Source organism: Corythoichthys intestinalis, chromosome 9 (assembly GCF_030265065.1).
Source record: "Corythoichthys intestinalis isolate RoL2023-P3 chromosome 9, ASM3026506v1, whole genome shotgun sequence".
In the NCBI taxonomy this organism is placed as follows: Eukaryota; Metazoa; Chordata; class Actinopteri; order Syngnathiformes; family Syngnathidae; genus Corythoichthys; species Corythoichthys intestinalis.
Genome location: NC_080403.1, coordinates 11525205 through 11546693, shown reverse-complemented (window position 1 = coordinate 11546693; position 21489 = coordinate 11525205). Strand labels below are relative to the sequence as shown.

Sequence of the window (21489 nt, the reverse complement as noted above, 5' to 3'; positions counted from 1 at the left end):
CTTATAACAAAACAAAATAGTCATATTTGCAAGAATTCAGCCAAGTCACAGAAATTACAATTTTTTTGGCTTCAAGTTCTTCGTTCCTAGATTTTAACAGACAATTTCCACAGTTTAGAAAACTTACTTAGTATATTTGGATTATGTTTCCAGTTCATGTTATCTTATTACAGAACATAATCTGTTATGAGCATTCAGGGAAAACTGTAGTGTCAAACCTTATTTTATTCAAATCTAATCTTGACTGTACAAATGTAATGGTGCAGCCTTTGGAATAACAGGAAAAAAACATTTACCACGTCAAATGTGTGATATTTACATGTGTGATATTTAAATAGTTTTTAATGTGCAGATCTTTATGTTGTTTTGACTGTTTTACTTTTCTACATAAAGATGTATTGCGTCACCAATGATCATATTGCAGTTATTCTACCTACCTGTAGGAGTCACCATCCCGATTGTAATCGCAAAGAAGATAGTCTTTTCCCAAAACCTTGTCCCGGGCAATCTTCAGGGGCTGGTCCACTGAGGAAAGAAGGTCCTCAGTTAGATCCGGCACCTGAATACAAATAAAGGGAGAAAAGCATTACCAAATGTTTACAAATCAATAATACAAAGTTTAAAGAGAGCAAAGACCAATCTGACAGATAAAAAGCAAATGAAAATTCTCAGGCTTCTTGCGACAAGATTACACACAACATAAAAGAATGCTTCCATTTAAGGCAAGAAATGGTTCAATGTCTCTTACTGACATTCCAGCTTCCCATTATAAGCAGAGGAGGAATAAAATATCAGTAGGAAACATTATATCGTGGGGATAAGGAGATACAAATTACTTCTCACAGACTGACATGGACCTCCTATGTCCACTGCATCATTGCACAAACACAAACGAGTCCTGTTTTCCTTAAAAGGATCCCACATTCCTAGAACAATATACATGTACACTAACATGCACACTAACATGCACGAACACACCTGGCAGCAGGGTGAACAAGAAAAAAGGGAGGGTGCATAGAAAAGAAAGGTGATTTCAAATGATTTTAGGTACTCAAGCCAAGACGGCAGAGCTCATTGTTCCCGAGAGGTACTTTTACAGTTCAAAAGAGACCCCAAACTTTTGAACCGTAGTGATAAGTGATTGGCCGCAAGGATGAAGAGGTTAGCAAGTGGGGGCAACTGGGAGATAATGTAAGTTCTACAATCGAGGCCTGAACGATATTGGAAGAAACATAACTGGGGGGGGGGGGTATTGCGATTAATTTTCCGATATTAAAACTAGAAGAATTTACAACAGACACTGTTTGGAACGACTTTGGTTGACTCACTATGACCACAGTGTATTCATTAAATATGTCCTTATCCAGTCACATGATCTGAAATCGGGCCGATCGCGCCACTTCTCAGAGGATCGGTGTCGAATGAAAAGGATTGGGTTTAACTTTTTAATTTAAAAAAATATGTTTTTCTTCATGCTTGTACAGCCTCTCACCCTCCCTCCTGAAAAGAAGTGCTACCAAATTGTTTTTCTTGGTCACCAGTGCAGCTGGCGTTTGGTACTTAAAAGTTAACGATGATTGAGGTTTGTAGCTTTGATCTGGCCAGAGACGCCTCGGTTGCGCTACGCTCAAAGGCACAAATGTTTTAATCATCGTTAAGCTTGGTACACAGCCTGACGTGTGCTGTGGCAACTCATCATTGTGTAAGTGAGAGGCTGTTCTCGGCAACGTGAGCATCAAAACAAACACTTTTCGGTATTGGCAGTTTCTCAAAATCAGGTGACTTGGACTTGAGTGTAAAAATATGCAATCAGGGCATCCCTAGTATTCATATAATACCGTTTAATCCAGGCTAAGGCGGTTTATATGTGAATGATGAAGATTGGTGTATATAAAAGGGATCTAGGAAGCTATGTCTCTGCACAATTGCTGCTTTTATGAACAAAATCTTACATAAAAAAACTGCAACGGGACTATTGCGCACGCACACATTGCGATGGCAATGATCAAACGATATATTGTGCAGGCCTAAAAACAAAGAATTTTTCACCAGATAACTTGAATAGTTCTGGGATAGGCCTGATATTGGAAAAAAATAACATTGCGATATATACTGCCAAGGCTCCACACATTTTGCATTGGTTGCACTGGTGCGCCTAAATTTTTTTTTTTTTTTTAAAGGTGCACCAACACAAAATGTAGGCGCTAGGCCTGTCGCGATAATAAATTTTAGTGTGCGATATTTCATAAATTATTGCGATATTATTGCACCCCCAATTAAAAAAAAAAAAAAAGATTTACAATAACACTGTGAGAATACAGTATATATTAATAGATCAAGTACACCCATTTAAACGCAATAAATGTTTACTCTTAAATTCAAAACTACTTTTTAAGAAATCACATGTAAAAACAATAGACCATGCCTCTTTTAAGTAAAAAGACAACAATATTAATACTGCACAGAAACAGAATAAACAAAATGTGTTTTTTAAGAAAAAAATAAAATTCCACTTAATAATTTAAGCATCTAGGCAGATGAAAACTTTTCCCATTATAGCTTCTGCTATGGCGTTCCATGTGTATACCTCCCCCTGGAAACTATACAACATACCAACTTAAATTCCGCCCGGTTAATTCTGTTATAACTCGTTACACGGTAATATTTCACTCCGATTGGTCGAATGATTTCGTCTGTGTTAAATTCTGCTTTTTTCACTCTTCATAAAGCTCAGAATTTAGTTTCTTGAACTCATTTGAGTCAACGTTTATTGCAGCTCCACAACTCTGACCGTAACAAATGTAACACAACACAGACTTTCTGTGTCCGTCAACTATATCTGTCCCTCGGGAAACTCACACTCAAATAACAATAGTTCCTCTTGTTAGTCAACAGCAATGCGCGCTTTCGGTTTTCCGACTTCGAGCCTCACTTTTATTTTACCGTATCTATCCATGGAAGAAACATTTATTCATCATGATGAAACGAGCAAGTTATACAGCAGCCTTTTAAAAGAAAAGCCACATCTGTTTTGTTTTCTCCAGGATTCTGGTAAGTTGGAGAAGTTGTCAAATCATATTATAACCTTACATATTGTCAGTTTACGGTAATGTTTTGAATTACCAATGTGCTATGCTTGTGCTGTGTTTCACCAGGGTGTAAAATGACATTTCTGTATCTGTACACAAGCTCTGTTTTCTTGTATTCTTCTATTTATTGGTGCTAAAATTGGGGTGCGCGTTATAAACGGGTACAATAATTTTCCCTAGATTTGACAAGTAAATTTGGGGTGCGCGTTATACTCGAGTGCGCCTTATATTCGGGAAATTACGGTATTTCATACATACCTGTTTTCTCAAGTTTATAAATGATGATTGTTCATCACTGTAAATTCTCCCAGTGGGTTCAGAATCACTATTATAGTACTGTAAAAAGTTCAGCCAAGACCACCACACAGGGGGAAGAAAATAATGACAAAATTAGAACAGTATGTAACTCACCAGGTCAATGAGGTCACTGAGGTTCCTTTCGATCTGTTGAGGCGGCAGACGCCTCATGAGATCCAGGGCACTGTCCAACTGCTGTTCACTCTGAAATACACAGAATTGGCTCAGTCAGACTTGGATGTCAAAATAAAATTGTGCTTGATCGGCTGAACGGACAGTCATCTTTTTAAATGACAGCACAGTATTATGTGACCAGCTACAACAGGTGAAAACCTGATTTCTGTGAAGAAACTACTTGCACACGCTTGCAAGCCAAGTGATGCTCGCCCTGTTAGTTTGCACCAGGAACATTTCCAACTGTGCATGAATCACACTCATATCTTGGCAGATGAGTATATGCCTGATAAAAAAATGAATTCGCAAGTTGAGTTTCCGAATCCGTTATTATCCATGGTCAAGGCGTTAATGTTGTTATTCAGCAAAGTGTGAAAGAGTAGGAGTTTTTTGTTTTGGTCAATTTCTGGGGAAAGTGAAAACCAAAATATTTCAAACGAAACCTGTGTAGTTTAATAAATGGAGTGTAAATTCTGATCCTTTTTAAGTGATATTAGATTTTTTTTTTCAAGATGTTTATTTTCTTACGTGTTTATTTACTTCAGAGGTGGTCAAGATTTACTATAAGTTTTAGTTGGGAAGGCACCACGCAGCTAGGCTAACCTGTTCATCTTATGTGGGGATTTCTGTGAAATCATTTCAATGTAGTCATTTTAATGACTGTGTTTCGTTTGTATCGGGAAAAAAATTAATGAATAATAACAACTGATTTTCCCAGCTATGCAACGGACTCTTGGATAACAAGACAACAAGCTCTTAACACAAAGACAACCATTCACACATATTTTTATGCCGAAAGAGCAGAAAATAGGGTGTCCATATGTCGTCCATTTAAATGCCTCTTCCAGCATCCTGGGCAGCCTGAAGTAGGACACTTTTTTGTCCTCCTTGTCAAATACCAATGCACAAACATATTGCCAGCATATTGCATCACAAAGACTGTGTACTCTTTAATATGTCACAAAGAACAACTGAGAACAGTATATAAGGCACAAAAAAGCTAGCATGTCAACTGTCCATTACCGCTTGACCTGATTGTTTCCTTTGCCTGTCAACATCAACTAAGTCCTGTGTCTGCAATACGCAACTGGTTCCTCAGTCCTCTTCGTGACAGTACGACTTCATCAACATGGAACCAGCGTACAAACCCTCTGCCCTGGACCGTCTTCACCAAACGAAAGAGATCTCCCGGCTGTCTGGTGACATCGAATCGTTGATCCAGATTGGCAACAAACACCAGCAACAACTCCCGCAACAGCAAGAACAACTGACTCAGGTGATCCAAACTCTCACCAAACTGGCTACTCCGTCGTCACCACAACCTCTGGTTCCACAAGCCCCGGTTCCGGTGAACCCAGCTTTGGCTATTGATGCCCCCTCATCGGCCATATGACTCCACCATAGACCTCCTGCCCGGCACGGTGCCACCAAAGAGCAGTCTCGTACTTGACTGTCTGACTCTGAACTTGACACTGAACTCATTGGTGGTTGATTCCGCCACTGGCGAGGAGGAGGTTGAGCTGATGCCCTCAGTAGATGAGGACATGGATTCTGACGGGTCGGTGGATTAGTATAGTAGCCTTTGGTGTGGTCAATTCTTGGGACTTCTGGAGCATTCCCTTGAGAGGGGGGTTCTGTCATGTACCAGCATATTGCATCACACTCATGCATCACAAAGCTTTCATCACAAACACTGTGTACTCTTTATTATGTCACAAAGAACAACTGAGAACGGTATATAAGGCACGTACACATAGCATTCCGTGTAGGGATGGGGAAACTGAGGTTTTCCGAAACAATGAACAAGTTTTGAGACAACTGCCCTAAATTGAATAGCTGTTTCGAGGCGTTTGACACACTGCAAGACCTCCATCTACTGGATAAGCAGTGCACGTTTCTTTTTAAAATTATAAAGTTCTCAAATTGCCTCAGCACTACTTATCTTCAATAGAATTATGTGGATGTCGTCTATTTGAATTGTGGGATTGTGTCGTCATTAAGTGTGATTCACACAATTAAAGTTGACCGTTTTAAGCCTGTGTCATTGCTTTTTGAAGATGTGTTCAAACAGTATTTGGAATACACGACAGTGCTAGTTTTTTAAGTGGCTCATTTTAGATGTCTAGGAGTAACTCTGTATTGTTTTTTGTAAATATTGCAGTACAGTAAGCACAGTCCTCGGGAACAGGTATATCATTTATTGCATAGTATAAGGATTTCCAAAATCATAAGATGGAAATAATTGAGCTGAATAAAAGGAAGGAAAGATTTATGAAATATTTTTTATTAAGTATATTTTCTGGGGGGTGGTTGTGTCGTATTTGTATCTATTCTAAATATCTAAATGAATGCCACTATCTAGTGTATAACAATGAATTTAATGAAATTAAAGTGATAATGATATACTCACTCCTGACTGGAAAATGAGCAAATCTGCCACTTTTTTATTGCGTTCCCACCGATTGACCGGGCTGGCTCCCATCGAGTTTTCATTTTCCTGTGGAAACAGTGTGACTCGGTGACACATCTGTGACGTTCGAGGCCTCGAGATTTTTGGCTTGCTCGACGCAGTTTTCGGAACATTGCTTTAACACGCCTCTACTTCATTTGCTCGAATCGGATTCGAGCAGGAAGGCTCGAGCATCCCATCTCTAATTCAGTGTCAGGTCGTCAGCGTTCCAGCTTTCGCTAGCATGTCAACTGTCCATTACCGCTTGACTATTGTTTCCTTTGCCTGTCAACATCAATAAAGTCCTGTGTGTGCCATACGCAACTGGTTCTTCCGTCCCCTTTGTGACACACCTCTTTGGAGTTGGACCTGAACGCAACACAATCCAATGTCTGCATTAGTGTTCACTGAGTTGAGAGCAGCTACAAGTAGCCAATGTAAAGTACTTATAAATATGTAATGTTCAGTTGAAATTAGGGTATTGGGTGAGTTTAATTCAACTGTTTTTGTCTGTACTCGGTAAGCAACGGTATAGTTAAGTCACGGTTCGGTACGGTTTCCGATACAAGACAAGATTTTTTATTCGATGCTCCGAAACAAACAAAAAAATAATAATATATATATATTTTTTTACGTTTTATTTTGCCAACAAGCAAAAATAACAATGCCGACTTATAAATATGCATTTTAGTGCATAATATTTGAATGCTTACTTCTTACTGATCTGAAGAAATTTTGTATAAAAGGGCTAGGAACAAGCTTTACTGTTTGTAAAGTGAGGCGGGGCACACTGTTGATTGCTACAGCTTTCTTAGCAGCTATGATCACCACATGAGCAAAACATCCTATTTGTAGTCCAAGTCCATCTGTGTAACGTATTGAATTAACAATATTTGCAGCATTATCTATAGTCACTGGTATGGATTGATTTGGCCTGCTTAACTTCCATTCAGTCATGGCGGTTTTTAATTAATCGATGTATATGGACTACACGTCCCATGATCACTATGGGCTCACGCAGCCAATGGCATGGGAGTTGGGCGGATCTAACGTAGCACATCTAGGTTGCTATTTGATGATATCTAGTGTTGTGCCCACGAGTGTTGTCGGGGCATTAAAAAAAGTTAAAAAAACGTCACAGAAGTCACGTCTGCTCATTACTGCACAACACCAGCATTTGACAATCGACTTTCATAAATAGGACGAGTTTGAAGCACAGCGCTCTTAATTTGCCAATCATTGTTCATCATGTAACCGCGAGTTAGTTCTCTGTGTCCCAGGGTGTTAAGCTGTCTGCTGTCAAAACAAGGCTATTCGTAGAAGCCAAGTCGGCAACAATATATTGGCGGGCTTTGCCATACATATCCGTGCAGACACGCTTTGTTAAAAATGTACGAATGGGGATAGCGTATCAGCAAACTTAAAATGCTGCCACACAATGGATTTGTATGACGTTGAAAGCCAGCAAGCCGCCTCCTTCAGCTTCTGTCTTTCCCTACGTGCAATGATCCTCGTGCGCCACGGCTCCCACACTTCAGGCAGTTTGGGGGAGGAGTGGTGGGGCGGCTGCTGGCGGGGACGAGCCTTCTCATAGCTTTTTTTTTTTTTTTTTTTTTAAAGGCAAAGGTGCGCCGGACATTATGGCCAGAGAGACCACAAAAAAAAAAAAAAAGTTCAGAAATACATTTTGGGAGCTTTTCCAGTTGGACCGAATGTTTTTCCGTATTGAATCGAAGAGAGTGTATTGAATGGTTCAATATAAAACTAAGTATCGTTGCATCCTTAGTCTGTACTGTGCCAGACCTAGCGGTTAGCCATTCTTCACGCAACACCCGGCAGTAGTGGCTGGTACTGGACTCTTCTGTCTTTTTAAAAAAACTGGAAATACCGTATAATATTTTTCTGCTCCAAATGAAACATCTTGCATCACCATCATCAGAATTTTACATTTCCCCCCCCTTTTTTTTCATTCATTTAATTTTGCACAAATGTAGGTTGCACATTTAAAGCCTTAAATATTCTTCAATATTCTATTTTTCACAAAAATGTAAATCATGATACTGTACATCTAATTGTCTTGTGGATAACAACGTGTCCCAGAATCACTGTATGGTGATACCAATGTCATCATGTTTTTAACTTTCTGGCGACAAGTTCAGAGCTTAGACAGCCTTTTGCCCGATGTCAACTGAAATCTAGGCTCCAGCACCTCGCGACCCTTGTGAGGATAAGTGGTACCGAAAGGGAAAATGTAATTATGTACAAAATTAAAGAGTTAACAGCACTGCTCTACTGTTAAAGCAGCGAAGCTCCAAAAAAGTGGGGCCACGTGGCTAAAAGCGTCCAGGACATGTGAAACCACCATGGGCACCAAGCGCCAAGGGAGCTTGAGCCCTGGAAGCATAGGTGAGCTCCAGGGCGGTGACTGCGTACGTAATACTATACGGATTGTGTTCCTCTTCACTGGGCAGCCAGTGGCAAGGTGGGACGTCAAGTCGAGCACTATAATTTCCTTTTATTGCAGACTGGCTGTACAGTGAATTTCTTGTCCTTCCCTTCTTTAACACGACACTCAGACATTGGGGGTCCAGGTTGTGTGATTTTAAGTTTGAGATCGTAGATCTAAAAAATATTCAAAGTCGATCTTTGTGGTCAGTCGTAATATAACCGACCACGCATGGTGGAGATGCGAATTGACTGTAGTTTGGCACCGAGCTAACAGTCCATCAAAAGGAGTCCAGAGTTGATGGTTTTAAAGCAGTTTATTGTAATCCAGTTGAGGTAAACTTTTAACGGTGATAATGAAAAAAAAAAAAAACCAAACATAATTTTTTGAACACTTACTAGCTTAATACAAATACTTTACATATTAAACGACACCATTCACATGCTAACGATAATTAGCATCCATTGCCCTCATTTAACTCTCTAAACCAGGGGTCCCCAAACTACGGATACGGATACGACACGCCTCCACATTTGGTCCGGCCCCCTGAACAATACCAGAGAGCATTTTGATTTTTGTTTTTTCCCCCTCAATAGTGTTATCTATTTCCTGGCCTTTTTCTGTAAGGAACTCAGAGAGGGTTATTTGGTTATTATCCATTTAATTAATATTGTTATTATTATTTATTATTATTATATATTATTTTTATTTTATTTACTTTTGTTCCTTGAAGAATCCAGAAAGTGTTATTTGATTTTGGCTTTCTGAAAAACAATATTTTTTTTACATTTAGGCACTCCTGCAATCGTCACACTTTTTCTGTTACAAACTGACCCCGGCTCCTCATCAGAGAACGGAAATGTTATGTGGCCCTCACAGGACAAAGTTTGGGGACCCCTGCTCTAAACAATTGATATTCACACACACACACATGCCTCAGGAACATTGATAGACAAGAAAAATAACACTCACAGGCATATGCTTTAAGTAATGCAGTCAAAAACAAGTTACAGCAGAAAAGCAAAACAATTTTTTCTTTCACTATTACTGCCACTACTACTCTTCCACTAATGTTAGAATAACAGCTCTTTTAAAGGGTTACACATACATTTCAAAGAATCGGTAACTTTAACAGGGAAAATAAAAATAATCTTAAGGGTGTCTTGATTATCCCTGAAATTTTTGTATAATACAGGTAGTACCTGGGTTACAGCGTACTTGATTTACGTGGTTTCAACTTTAAGACGTCTCGTCCGCCATTATGTCTACAGACTTTTTTTTCTTTTTTTTTTGTCGGGTAAACGGTCTCTTATTGTACCTCACAGTATCTTATTTTTTTTACTTCATTTCATTATTAATATGACTGATTTGCCCTTTGGTGAAATGCGTATTTGATTATAATGTTGACTTTTATTTTATGATTCATGCTTTTATTTTGACGCAAAAAGCGGAGAGCAGGTAATACACACTCGAGTAAGAACGCATGTACACACAAAGAACGTATTTGAGTACATGAAGAAGAGTTCACTCACACACGAGTAAAAGCGCATTGTCTCCAATGAAGAAGTCGAGCAGCCAAGTGAGAGGGGAAAGATTGCAGATTAGCTAATGATAATGCACAACTTACGGCTCTGGCTCAACTCATCCCGCTAGATAAAAAATAAACAATAATATCTGACTGCCGCCGACATCCGCTACAAACTACGTTCACATAATGCTACGGTACTAGATATCACATGTATAAGGAACTAGATGCGAAATGACAGATTTGCCGGCGTTAGTAAGCAGCCGCCATCTTAAAGCAGTAGACTTCCCTGGAAGGCTGCTGTAGAGAACCTTCCAAGTGAACCTAATTAACTTTTTATCTAAAATACTCCTAAATAGGCAAACTCTTGACTTGAATCTATCTAAACAATTTTAAAACTTTCATATGTCGAAAGTAGACTGAAGCGAACTTATGGAATAACGGGAGCAATTTTAACAACTTTAACGGTTGATTCACAACATTAAATTAATTGAATATAGTTGAAAGCTGCACATAGAGAATGGGGACTTGAGTATTTTATTTACTGATTTGAACGGTTAACTTTATACTGAAATAGTCGTTTATTAAGCCTGAGAGGATTTTTGTACAATTTTTGTAATGTACAAAACATTAAAAGCAGCTAATAGCGTACATCAAAAATTTGGTTCACATAAGCAACAGCTTCCTTCTCAAAACACTCATGAGTCAGGTCACTCCTAAGCTGAGGCAACCGTGAAACTCTTAGAAGGGACAACATAACGTGATATAGCATGAGAATAAAGAGGGTTTATTGAGACTAAACTGAGAACAGAAGAGTACACAGCAATGTCACTCCCAGAGGGCTTTTCTCCCTTAAATATGCAGGGGAAAAACAGGGCAGACCAGCCACAACACGAAAAACTGGGGAATGTGGTGGAAGACCAACAGTTTTTTAGACAGTTGCAAGAGTCCTTTACATCAGAGTCACAAGCCAGTGAAAGTCATTTGGTCCAAGTCTCAAGCAAGTCCCAAGTCTTTCCTGTTGTGGACAGGTCAAGTAGAGTCATGAGGTTATGTGGAGAGAGCCACGAGGTTTTGTCGAGTCAAGCAGAGTCACAAGTTTTATCAAGTCGAGTCGGGTCAAGTCACAAGTTTGTTCAGCTGAATAAGGTCATGTCAAGAGTTTTTTTTGAGTCTCGACAAGCAGAGTCACAAGGTTGGAAATCCGAGCCGTCAAACCGATGTAGGGCTCCATGGTTCGTCAATCTTCTCGAATCCCAAAATTTTCCAGACATCCAACGCCGAGTTCTTTCTTGGCACCACCACCACACTATGAGCTTCGATTAATGCTATACTCGAAATGCCTGTGGCCTTGCTACCAGTAGCCGTTTCACTTTTATCTGACTCCATCACGTTCACTTGAAGCGTTAGCTGCTAGCGTTAGCGTACCGGGCTTCTTATTGTTTGCCTTCCTGATAGCCACGTGACTTCACATGTAAGCACACTGGCTGCTTTCTTAAAGGGGAATCGGTATAGCCGAACAACACATGGTCAAAGCGGGCTGAAAAGACTAATTTTTTCGTTTCATTAAAAAAACGAATTTACCGGCATGGTCAAAATTACGTCAGTCATCATGAACCATCTTGATTACGGTAAATTTTTGGTAAACCACCCAGCTCAAGTATAGTGACAATAAAAAATGCTCTGAGGTCAAGGGTTCAATCCCAGGCCTTTTTATGTGGAATTTGCATGTTAGCCCTGTGCGTGTGTGGGTTTTCGCTGGGTACTTAGGTTTCCTCAGACATCCCCAAAACATGTGTTCTCCATAGATGTGATTGTGAACAGTTGTTTGTCTCCATGTGCCCTGCGATTGGCTGCCAACCAGTCCAGGGTGTACCATGCCTCCTGCTTATAGTTAACTGGGACAGGCCCTAGAACTCCTGCAACCTTTGTGAGGGTAAACCGTATAAAAGATGAACAAATCAATTATCTGCCTTGTTCATGGTATGATCCCTAACCAAATTGTGACAACCAACATCAACTCGTGTTCTGGGCTAAAAGCTAAAGTTACAGCTAGCAAGCAACTGGCTAGCTAGAGAATGTGTATAACAATTGTAGCTGTGCACCTAACTTTTTGCTGATGAAACTTTCATAACTAGGAACCTATTGTGTAAAAGCTCATAAAAACAATACTGAAGACCCGGACTCTTTTTAATAGGTCCCAAATAAAAGTAATTGCCTCTTACAAGTTACAACAATGTGTAACTAAGAGTACAAACAACAATGCCTTCTTGTAGTCATGTTATAGCAAGTGTGGCAAACAACCCATGTGACAACAAACCCTTTTCTCCCTGAATGTAATAAAAGCTACCCGCCCAATATATTAAACAAAAACCTAAATGTTGGCCTTTTTAATAAGACACAGGTTTGTGCAATCCATAAACTTTTAAGCTGTGGTAGTATTTCACAATATAAATGTTGTTTGATTGGGGACAGGTCAGATGAAGCCCACAGGCTGCACTTAGCCCATCCATCAGTGGGGTAACAAGATTAAATACAGGTTTGAACAAGATAAGTTTTAAAACTTAAAAAAAAAAACATTTTAAGACCACCTAGAACAGAATTTAATGACAATTCTATGGCAAATTTTAAAGCCAACCTTGCAAGAAAAAAAACAAACAAACAAAAATTACAAAAAATATAAAAAATCTAACTCGTGCCAGGATATGCATTAATTTGTATCTGCTGACAGGAGATTCCATAAGTCTTGTGTATGTGTGTGCGACTGTGCGTGCGTGTGCATGTATAGTGCAAAATGATACAGTATCATGTGCCACTTGGGTATTTCTAAGGGGGCGTTTACAAGGAGACGCTCCGACCAGATCAACAGAAAACACCCCATTACATATCTGCATGCACATGACCTGAGCTCTATTTTGATCTCCATTTGAACATCACCCCCAAGTCTGTGTGAATACGATGTAGTATTCATGCCATGCAGTAGGGGCGGTGCAGTTTTACAACGTGGCAGCCAGTACACACACTTCCTTGACAACACCCGCTTCAGCTCAGGTTGTTGGGTGCAGACAATCAACATTGTTTTTCAATACTTCTAGCAGCAAAAATGGTCATGGCGGCCTGGCAGTTTCCTGTTTTAGATGGACAGAAAATTAGAATTACTCATTTGCGACACGGATGCACGATTTAGACGAAAAAAACTAATTGCGATTTTTTGTCAAATATTGCTAATCGATTTTTACATTTCATACTTTGAAATGCATAAAATCAGGATTCTGAATGAAAACAGATATTACTTTTAGAACAGACTTGCATAAATCATGTTGAAAAACATGAGAATATGTAAAGGGTCAATGGCTCCAATGACAGGGACATAGCAGTACCTCTGCTTACGAACATCTCTACAAACGTAATTTTCAGGTTACGTCACACCTCTAAGGGGAAAATACTGCTTCGTGCCATTAGATCCTGCTGCCTTATTGGTCATAATCTTTCCATGATGCTTCAGTAATGTGAGTCTGCGCTCCTAATGCCCTTTTGTTGAAGTTTCAATTTGGGCGTCGCAGTATGACGACGTGCAAAGGCGCGACGGTGTTGTTGTTGTTGTCATAGGGTTCGGTGTCTTAGCCAAAAGAGCACAGGTCTCCTCGTGTTACTGTCTCACGAAAAGTTTTTTTAAACCCACACACAGTTCACTACATTAGTAGCACATTAGAGCACAGGTGTCCTCACATTTTTTGTAGAGCTGTCCCGACTAGTCGACGTAGTCGATGTCATCGATGACGTAAATCCGTCGACGAGCACAACATGCCGTCGACGGTAAATGAAGGGTTAAAAAAATATATGCGTGGAAAGTTAGAATGTCGGATGCTCTGTTTGCAAGCAGGGAAAGCGGCACAAAGCAAAAAAAAAAGTGCACCAGAGTGTCCAAAACATTGACTTATTTCAAAGAAACAAAGGAGAGTACACTCTTCTGTCCTGTCTCTTCAGTGCCAAGCTTAGCTGCACGTCGGCCGTGAATAAACACCTCAAGCGCCTTCACGCAGTTTGTAAGGTTTTTTTTTTTTTTTCTTTCATTTTTTTGTACACCAGAGGGTGCTGTCGCCTTACTAAATAATAATGTTTCATTGACAATGGGCCTATAAGTGCTATTAGTATTGTTCTTAATGCTAATTGAAAGGTTTATTTCATGTTATGGTTTATTTTATGGTATAGAAAATTATATAAGGTTAAAAGGTCATAAATATATACAGTATATACAGTGATTGCACTCAAGGGAGAGATTGTCAATGATAAGGTAATAAGGTAAAGGCAATTCATATAGGCAATTCATTGATATATAAATAAGGTTTAAAAGGAAAAATGTGAAAAGTTTTTGTTAATTTCTAATTGTGTTGCTTTATTTGTGTGCGCCGTAACTCTTACGGTGTGTTTACATCAAGGATGGAATAAAAGTTGTAAACCATCAGTTTAAGAGACCATCTTTTCAATCGGGATGCTACACTAGTTAATTCTATCAGCATTTGAACTCATTGTTTATTTGTGATTTATTATTGTTGTTTACGTGTTTATTTGTACTTTAATAAATGATTTGAGTGTTCCAATATGTTTTTTTTAATTGATAAGCGTCAACAAAAATTTCATTGCTAAATTAGTTAAAAAAATTAAAAAATTAAAAAATAATTATTAGATTAGTCGACTAATCGTAAAAATAGTCGGCTGACTAATCGGGAGAAAATTAGTCGTTTGGGACAGCCCTATTTTTTTGTGTCACTTTGGGTGTATTCACACCAGGAAAGTCGACAGTTCACTTTCTTTGGTATGCACCAAACACATTGGTCCAGAATTTTTTTATGTGGTTCCTTTTCACATTGCAATTTGAGCAAGCGACCTGGGATTTGACAACAAACTTACGAATGTGGAAAAATCGTTCGATCATTAGACAAAACGGTCTGGGTAAGATAACATGCTAAAATTAGTAAGTAAACAATCTAGCGCTGCATCTATCGATTATTTAAGTAATCGTTTAACCTATCAATTAGTTCGAATAGTCAAGTTACAAACATTTTAGAACACAGGTGTCAAACCGATTCCAGAAAGGGCCAAGAGGGTGCTGGATTTTGTTCCAACTGATACAACGCAGAGAGTTTAACCAATGAACTTCCTGCTGAAACAAGCAGCACCTGACAAAGTTTAACTGATTACACATGTAAAAGATCTAATTGGTGAAAAGGTGTCCTCTTCATTGGTTGGAAAGCAAACCTGCACCCACTTTGCCCTTTCTGGAATCGGTTTGACACCTGTGTTTTAGGAGATGTAAAACAAAAAAATTGTTATTGCCTACAATAACATTTATTTTGACTTGCCAAGATTGCACTTGCAAAGGAGCATTAAATGCGAATACAAAATAAAATTCCTGAGTGTTTCTTCAAACTATGCAGAATTGCAATTTCATTTCACAAGAGCAAAAACTGCGTTTAAAAAGAGAAATACGAGCTCATCCTGAAACAATATTAAAAACAACAACAACAACAAAAACGAGGCCGACGTACTGCTAACCACAGACTGTTATGCAAACCACACAACATTTCCTGGCTACGGAAGCCTGTTGCGTGCAAAAATGTATGCGATTTCAGCTATAGTCCGGATCACGGTGCGGTTGCTTTCACACCAATAGCGAACCGCACCAGTCCACTTTTTATGACCTTCATGTAATGTAAAGCACTTTGAATTGCCTCATGTTGAATTGTGGTGTATAAATAAATTTACCTTGCCTTATGTTCTATTACCTTCTTCATGACAGGTATGAAGGATTAGGTTAGGTACCGTATTTTTCGGAAAACAAGTCGCACCTGAGTATAAGTCATAAAATGCCCAACGAAGAGAAAAAAAACATAGTATAAGTCGCATTTTTGGGGGAGATTTACTTGATAAAATCCAACACATAGAACAGATATGTCATCTCGAAAGGCAATTTAATATAAAAATACAATAGAGAACAACATACTGAATAAATGTACAGTGTACAGTGCATGAACAACGAAATGCGAATATACTGTCCTCACCAGGACACTACGGCTCGGTCCTGGCTATACAGCGAACTCCCAAATGACGATGCTGGACGTCCGTATAATTTGCGGAATCAATTTGGTCCTCGATACCAAACAGGTTCGCATCAATGTAAAAAAAATGATAATTAGGTGCTTTTACAGCAATGACATACACGGTTAGCATATGTTCGCTAGCATTAGCACATCGTTGAAACAACCACAAAACTGGCTCCAAGTATCCGATCGCGGGTGGAAAACACACAACAACAACAGAAAAGATGATACACACAGGCGTTGCCTCTGGAGAGATATTTTAAAAGCATAAAAAATGACCGTAGGTTCGCAGCCGTGTTTCTCTCTCGTTAACTCGCCCACTCACTAAAAGCTACAAAGCTGTCCGTTCTCTTCTGGCGTGTGAGCGCTCTTCTTCGCGTAAACAAGTCCGAGTGCGCCCCCACGTGGGCGTGAAAGAGCCACAAACTAAAAGCATGCTTTTCAATATAAAAATGTCAATAATACAATTGAACACACATTGCCAAAGGCAGAATGCGAACATGGCCATAGCTATTAAGTTATTTAGATAACTATAGCATAAAGAACATGCTAACCAGTTTACCAAACCATCAGTGTCACTCCAAAACACCAAAATAACATGTGAAATGATATCATAATGTGTTAATAATTTCACACATAAGTCGCTCCTGAGTATAAGTCACACCCCCAGCCAAAATATGAAAAAAATCACGACTTATAGTCTGAAAATTCGGTATATGGAATGATTCAAATGTGTTTGGTTGTTGTTTTATTCCGGTTTTACCCCGATCATAAAATTGAATGTGGCGTTTTAGTAGTGTTTGGAACGGATTAGGGCATTTACATTGAAAACGTGTCTCTACTTACGGAACTTTGAGGTTACAAGACTACTTCCAGAACTAATTAATGTCGTATGTAGAGGTACCACTGCACTTTGGCATGTGGCACAATGCTGCTCTACACCACTGATGATGGAGCTTATATAGTGTACCACAAAAGTGAGTACACCCCTCGCATTTCTGCAGATATTTAAGTATATCTTTTCATGGGACAAAACTGACAAAATGACACTTTGACACAATGAAAAGTAGTCTGTGTGCAGCTTATATAATAGAGTTAATTCAATTTCCCCTCAAAGTAACTCAAAATACAGCCATTAATATCTAAACAACTGGCAACAAAAGTGAGTACACCCCATAGAAACTACGTACATCCCTAAATGTCCAAATTGAGTACTGCTTGTCATTTTCCCTCCAAAATGTCATGTGACTCGTTACAGGAGTGTTGTCAGCATTGCTGCAGAGATTGAAGAGGTGGGGGGTCAGCCTGTTTGTGCTCAGACCATACACCACACTCTACATCAAATTGGTGTGCATGGCTGTCACCCCAGGAGGGAAGCCTCTTTTGAAGACGGTACACAAGAAAGCCCGCAAACAGTTTGCTGAAGACATGTCAACAAAGCGCATGGATTACTGGAACCATGTCCTATGGTCTGATGAGACGGGCGGGCTTTCTTGTGTACCGTCTTCAGTATATATGCAGTATATATATGTAATTTTATTTAAAAGTGTTTTTACTTTTTTATGGAAATAATTATTTTTGTTCTAATATTTAGCAACTTGAGCTGTGGCTAAAGCCAGTTTTATTTTTTTTTATTTTATTTATTCTAACATTATTTTCATGTTGATGTTCCAATTTCGAAATATGTTGTGAAAAAAAATTCCTGTTCAATGGAAAAATTTCATCTCAAAAGAACACATTTTAGAGCTATAATTGAAATACTGTGATACCGTGAAGCCGCGGTATTTTTGCTCAAGGTTACCATACCATCCAAATCTCATACCAGCACATGCCTATGTACCACACACAAAATCGTATAGAAACAGAAGCACTGATAAAATGAAACGTTTAATGGATGTGTTGACGAGCCTCCTCTGAAGGAGCCACTAAAGACTGCAGACAAAACCTTTCTATCGTTGTCATTTTTTTTTATTCATTCAACATTGTTGCACTGGCTACTCGTCTCCCTCCCTGCCATTACCTTTCAAAAGTGGACATTTTGTTCGAAAAGCGTTCAAAGAAGCCATGGAAATTCAGTGCAACCATGGAGGTGGGGAAGCACATGCGGAGCGAGGGGAAGATGGGAACTGTGTGATGGGAGTAGTGTGGCTAAGCAAGCATCGAGTGCCAGCCGCGGTGACCGAAGCCCGAGCGTGCTAAGCTGGGCAAGCAGAGCGGACGTGCCCGGCCAGGGTAGTAGTGTATCTCCAAAAAGTTTCTGCCTTAAAAGGTTATAGTATTTTTCATATATATTGAACACTTCCCAATGACGAGATACAGCTTATGATATAAACTACAACACAACACAGGCAAATGTTGCAACACACACTAAATGAGGAGCTGCCACTAGTGGCAACTGTGCATGCCCATAATGACATGCGGAGGTGTGTTGCTATAGTCGCAGCGCAGCAAGAGAATTTACTGCGGTTTCTGTTTGTACGGATGCGGCGCAAGCCCTGCCATCGACTCGTTCCACTTTGGACCCTGCAATTTTAGGCTTGCGTCTTTGCTCTCCGGATTCGTCGCTGACAAAACGCTACCCCAATCTGCAACAAAATCATTGCGAATTGCTGTTGCAGCATCACCGTGACAGACAATTTTACATAATGCAATGCAACTTAAAACTTAAGGAATTTAAGACCTACCATACAAGTCAATGTCTTTTTTAGAAAAATAAGAAAGATTAGTATATTTAAGACTTTTTGAAGACACCGCCAGAACCCAGTTTAAGTCTTAAAGTCATCTATGGCATGGTAATACTTTGCTGGCTTGGTAGCAGCCACTTGGGTCACGCTTCATACCTGCAAAGGTATTTGCGTGGGTGAAAATATGACACTTCTGACTGTCCATTCCGCCTTTAACATCGCGACTCTGACCATCTGTGATTAAAATCTCAAATCGCAGAAAAACAAGTGGTCAGGAGTGAACCACTAATTGCAGAAACCTTCCTCCTGCACAACAGTTCAGTCTTATTAGGTTGAGCCCCAGAGTGTTCTGCAAGACTAAAGAAGCATATGACATCATCTTTGAGGTAGCCTTACTTCCATGCTGACCTCCAGCCAGCATTTTTCTGTTCAATGTAAGCCCAGCATTGAGACTGGCGTCAAGAACACGAGACGGTGTTCCTACATTTTTATTAAACAATGCATTCTAGACAATTAATCAGTAATTTTCTGCACAATGGATCAAGTAAATGTCTCAATGGTCACAATGTTAATCAAATTGAACTGTAAAAATAAAGTTACACCAAATATTGTAAATGTTGGTATCTTGCAACGTAAGAACACATTCCCTCTTTTAAACTCTCAAATTCTTTACTTGTCTTGCCTACTGATTGTTATTAGTGAAGTTATCAAACGTATACGCATGCAGCTGGCCAATGGTCAAAGATGTCAGAGTGCCTGCTTCATGTAAACATTTTCCCCAAATCTGACCCTTAACAAGGTCATGTTTGAGGCAATGTTTCTTTCGCCTCGTCTTAAAAACGCTCCCAGCGGCTGCATCAGGCTAGCCCACCAGACACCTGCGCCCCTTTTGACGTTGTGTTTAGCAGTGCTCCCGTCTCAGAGTAAACATGAGCTCTGAGCAACAACTTTAGGGTCAGGGGGAGAGCTGAGCCAGCAGGATGGATGAGGTGAGGCTGGGGAGAGCAGGCGACTGGGGAGAAGGGACAGCTGCTCGTACCATTTTGGGCAGAAGACAACTTTGGCCACATGGAAATGTAAATTTTAAGGAGTGACGATGCACTATTTTATTAATTCAAATCCCTTGATGGTAAATTGACTCACAATCTGCTGCAATGCCACATCGACAACACACATTCAAGCGTGCAATAAGTGATGCAAAGAGTGGCAGCAGCACTAAATAGTGTCAACCATATGCTATGGTGAGTGCCTGACTCAACGGACCCTCGGCAGAAAACAGAGGGCAGACCAGAATATAACCAGCAACTAGCTGGTATTTCACAAACTAACTTTTGTTTCCAAAATATCCAAGTCCTAACAAATGAGCTGCTGTCGTCCTAATAAGAAATGCAAAGGCTATAATTGCTTTACATGCTTGAAACACGGACATATTCAAGACATTTGAACAAAAAAAAAATGATATAAGCTCTAGAAGTTGGTTGCTTAAGAAAGTTAAAGAAATGCAAATTTAAAAGGGAATAAATGAATACGACAAGCCGAAAGTGATCAATTGAGACTGACAGCTTGTCATGGTAGCGGATAAGGGGGCGCAGTCAGTCTTAATATAGAAATGGGCACCACGTTAGACTATTTTAACGTGGCTGTGCGCGGGTGGTACATAAGCAGAGGGCTGGGTTTTGAGCGTGTGTTATATCGGGACTGCTCTCAAATCCACTTCACGAACTTGTGTCAAATCCAAAACATCCTGTGCTAACTTTACGCCTACGGGGCACCCAGCTCAGCTAACAGCTAACTTGACGTAGAAAGCTGCGGCTCGCTTGGCCACAAATTTAAAGTGTCCAGGTTCACGATGCGCGGAAGGTAATTGTAAGTGGAAAGTAAGGCGGGTGTAACTTAATGGCAACTCTTGGAGCAACTCCAGCTGTTCCGCTCGGGTTACTAGCAGCTAGCACCTAAAGCTAACCTTAGCGTAGCATCTTAGCTGTTGGTTAGCCGCTAGCCCCACCAAAACGAGTGTCGCCAGAGCTCGAACCGCGCGACCCTTACCATGTCTGCGGCTGTCTCAGTTGGGCAGTGGGGCACGATTTCACCGGTGACTGTACGCCTTCTAGCCTTTGATTGGTTTGTTAGAGCGCTCCAATTGCTTCTTCTTCTTGTTTTTTTTTCTTTCTTTCCCCCGCGGAAGATGTTTTGTTCGCCTCTCCCTCAGTGAGCCCAGCCCTGTCAGCGAAATTCACTTCCTCAACCGGTCTTACAGGAAGGAGAGGCTGCAGTCTGAAAAACGGGCCTCGCTTGCATGTCCGGGTCACGCAGGGCCTTCTCCGCCACAGCCAATAGCGACGAAGCAAGTAAGGCATTGCCAAGTATGGCAAGAGAGGAGTGGCGCATTTGGGCAGATGCACTGTGACTGTACATTAACACGTTGCAATTGAACAGACAAATCATATTCTTGCAAATCCGTCGCTATTTCACTAGCCTTTTAGAGATGAGAAGTCTTGGACGTCAATGAAACAGGTTTTAAAGGTTATATATGATGTTTTTGCTTATTTTTTTTTTCAATATCCTGCGCAAGCATTAACTACGGTCAACAGTGTAGGGGAGAGCGGTGTAGTTTTTCACATGCTTCATTATTTCATGAATGTACAGTCAGGGGTGAAAGTGGGCCAGAACGGTCAGGAACGCAGTTCCGGTATAAGATTCCGGGCCAGAACGCAGTTCCGGTAT

General features: G+C 40.0%; 1 protein-coding gene across 3 annotated transcripts in view; it reads right to left on the bottom strand.

Annotated features, from left to right (window-relative positions):
* Positions 1-21064, bottom strand: part of LOC130921842 (F-actin-capping protein subunit beta) — a 31858-nt gene extending 10794 nt beyond the window's left edge. The window contains exons 1-3 of one of the 3 annotated variants that reach the window (XM_057846148.1): positions 20812-21064; positions 3501-3590; positions 438-559 (exon numbers count right to left, since the gene is read on the bottom strand). In XM_057846148.1, coding sequence (XP_057702131.1) covers positions 438-559; positions 3501-3590; positions 20812-20814 — 215 coding nt within the window. In that variant the 5' untranslated portion in view covers positions 20815-21064. Of the gene's footprint in view, positions 1-437; positions 560-3500; positions 3591-4853; positions 5217-5970; positions 6286-20811 lie in introns of those variants that run through there. The other 2 variants (XM_057846147.1, XM_057846146.1) reach the window with 2 other exon arrangements.
* Between the last annotated feature and the right edge of the window lie 425 nt (positions 21065-21489).